The 2,672-nt window shown below is 36.0% G+C and overlaps 1 protein-coding gene across 1 annotated transcript; it reads left to right on the forward strand.

Annotated features, from left to right (window-relative positions):
• Positions 1-263: 263 nt before the first annotated feature.
• Positions 264-2,672, forward strand: LOC146904824 (uncharacterized). The gene has a single exon (XM_085725254.1). The coding sequence runs from the start codon at positions 298-300 to the stop codon at positions 2,104-2,106; it is 1,809 nt and encodes a 602-aa protein (XP_085581380.1). The 5' UTR covers positions 264-297; the 3' UTR covers positions 2,107-2,672.

Consider the following 2,672-nt stretch of genomic DNA (forward strand, 5'->3'; position numbering starts at 1 on the left):
CAAATTAAACATCTTCCTTGGATTGGGAATTTGTTTGGTTACCATTTCTGTCTATTTCCACAATTCTTGAATTTTTGTTATCATATTTTATCCAACATTCACAAAAAATACAAAACCAAAAATTACAACCCTTTTTGTCTTTCATCATTTGGTATCAGAGCTCTTTAAAAAATTTCAATTTGGAAATCCCTTTCCATTGTTACCATTTCTTTTAGCTCTTTAAAGAACTAAAAGAGCAATTTGAGTGGTAAGGACCATTTTAAACACTTGTTACTAATTTCACAAAATTTCACAATCATGTCTGATCCACCTTCACCTAGAACAGCAGCTATGACGATTCAAATGAGAGCAATGCGTGAGCATTTTGAGAGGCTGTTAAGAGAACAAGCTGAACAATTCCAACAAAGAGTAGATGAGTTAGAAAGAAGGTCTCAAAATTCTAATGATGGCAGTGGTGATGAGGATGAGAGGAGGCCTAGAAGGAGACCAAGGGAAAATCATTTAAGAGGCATAAAAATTAAAGTCCCGTCTTTTGTTGGAAAGAGTGACCCAGAAGCATACCTAGAATGGGAGACTAAAATTGAACAAATTTTTAATTGCCATAATTACTCTAATGTTGAAAAAGTGCAGGTTGCTTCCATTGAGTTCAAGGAGTATGCTTTAGTATGGTGGGATCAATTGATCAAAGAAAGAAGGAGGTATGGAGAACAACCGATTGATACTTGGGATGAGATGAAGAGAATCATGAGGAGAAGGTTTGTGCCATCCTATTACCATAGAGACTTGCACAACAAATTGCAGAGACTTACTCAAGGTTCGAAAAGTGTTGAAGAATATTTCAAGGAGATGGAGATTGCGAAAATTAGAGCTAATGTGGAAGAAGACAATGAAGCAACCATGGCCAGATTTCTTCATGGTCTAAATCATGACATTAGTGACATTGTTGAACTTCATCACTATGTTGAAATGGATGACTTGGTACATCAAGCTGTCAAAGTGGAACAACAACTCAAAAGAAAAGGCCAAGTAAGAAGAAACAGTTCTTCTTCTAACTCTTCAAGTTGGAAGGATAAAATGGAGAAGGAGGGAGCCTCGTCATCAATTCCAAAGGAGTCCATGGCTGATCCTAAAGGTATACAAACAAACCCTTCTCAAAGTACTTCTACTAACAAAAGTGTTAAGTGTTTCAAATGTCAAGGTCAAGGTCACATAGCTTCTCAATGTCCAACAAAGAGAACTATGATAATTGAGGAGAATGAACACGTTGAGGTGGAAAATCATGATGGGTATGTTGAAGAGGAGGCTGAAGAAATACCAAGTGGAGACTTTTTCATGATTAGGAGGTTTTTGGGAAATCAAGCTAAGGAGGAGGAATCAAATCAAAGGGAAACTCTTTTCCACACAAGATGCCTTGTTCAAGGGAAGGTATGCTCTTTAATTATTGATGGAGGTAGCTGTACTAATGTTGCTAGTACACATTTGGTGTCTAAATTGGAATTAGAAACAAAACCTCACCCAAGGCCTTACAAACTTCAATGGCTTAATGAACATGTAGAAATGCTTTGTGATAAACAAGTAGAGGTTTGTTTTAAAATTGGTAAGTATGAAGATGCTGTTTTGTGTGATGTAGTACCAATGGAGGCTAGTCATTTGTTGTTAGGGAGACCTTGGCAGTTTGATAGAAGTGTTCTTCACGATGGCCGAACCAACAAGTACACTTTTATGCATTCTGGTCAAAAGATTTGTCTTGCACCATTGAGTCCTAGTGAGGTTAGAGATGATCAAAAGAAAATGAAAGAAAAATATGAGCAAGAAAAAAGAGAAAAAGAAAAATCAAAAGAAAAGAAAGAGAGTTTGCTTGAAAAAAAAGGAGAGATTCAAGAAATAGTCATGAACAAACAGCCCCTATATTTACTACTTTGCAAAAAGGTGGCTTTGTTGACTAACACTCAAAATTTTCCAAGTTGTACTAAATTTCCCTTGCAGGAATGTGAAGATGTATTGGCAAAGAAGGTACCACAAAAATTTGAAAGAATTGTGTTTGAACCTGGAGGTTGTATAACTTCCAAATTCGAGGACGAATTCTTTCGAAGAGGGGGAGTATGATGAGGGCCACAATGGAATGGAGGGAGGGCTTGCTTGCTGCCCATTTTGATGTTTTTTATTTTTATGTTGTAATAAAAGTGTAAGGGACCAATTCTGGTCAAAAACACTAAGTTTGAATTTCTAGTGTGTTTTATCCATTTTAAAGCTTGATAAAGCTTTAAATGGCGTGCTTGCCTTATTTTAAAAAGAAAATAATATGTTGAATCAAGTATAGTGAAAAGAAATCAAGAACATTAATGGGAGGGAGAAAAATAGCACATGACATGAAAGGAAAGAAGGAAGTGGTGCTGCCACACATTAAAGCACAATGAATTGTTTTCTTTCAGCCCATTCATTGAAGAAATCAATTGGAGACGTTTTTAGCATCATGGGAGACGCCCCACCATCAATTGTCTGCACAATTTCATTCTAAATCAATTTGTAACCATTTTTGTAATTATTCAGCACTAGGAATTGATGTTAGATTAATGGCTGAATTCTAAGAGTTTTCAAGAGTTATTTTCTTTGATGTTCCTTGTATTACAGCATATGACCTCTTTCTTATATATAAGGGGCGAAAATCATCA

This window comes from Medicago sativa, chromosome 7, assembly GCF_051527215.1.
Source record: "Medicago sativa cultivar Bolivia chromosome 7, Bolivia_mono, whole genome shotgun sequence".
NCBI lineage: Eukaryota > Viridiplantae > Streptophyta > Magnoliopsida > Fabales > Fabaceae > Medicago > Medicago sativa.

Excerpts from the sequence above, each read along its gene's own strand:
- LOC146904824 (XM_085725254.1), top strand. The coding sequence starts at position 298 with ATGTCTGATCCACCTTCACCTAGAACAGCAGCTATGACGATTCAAATG.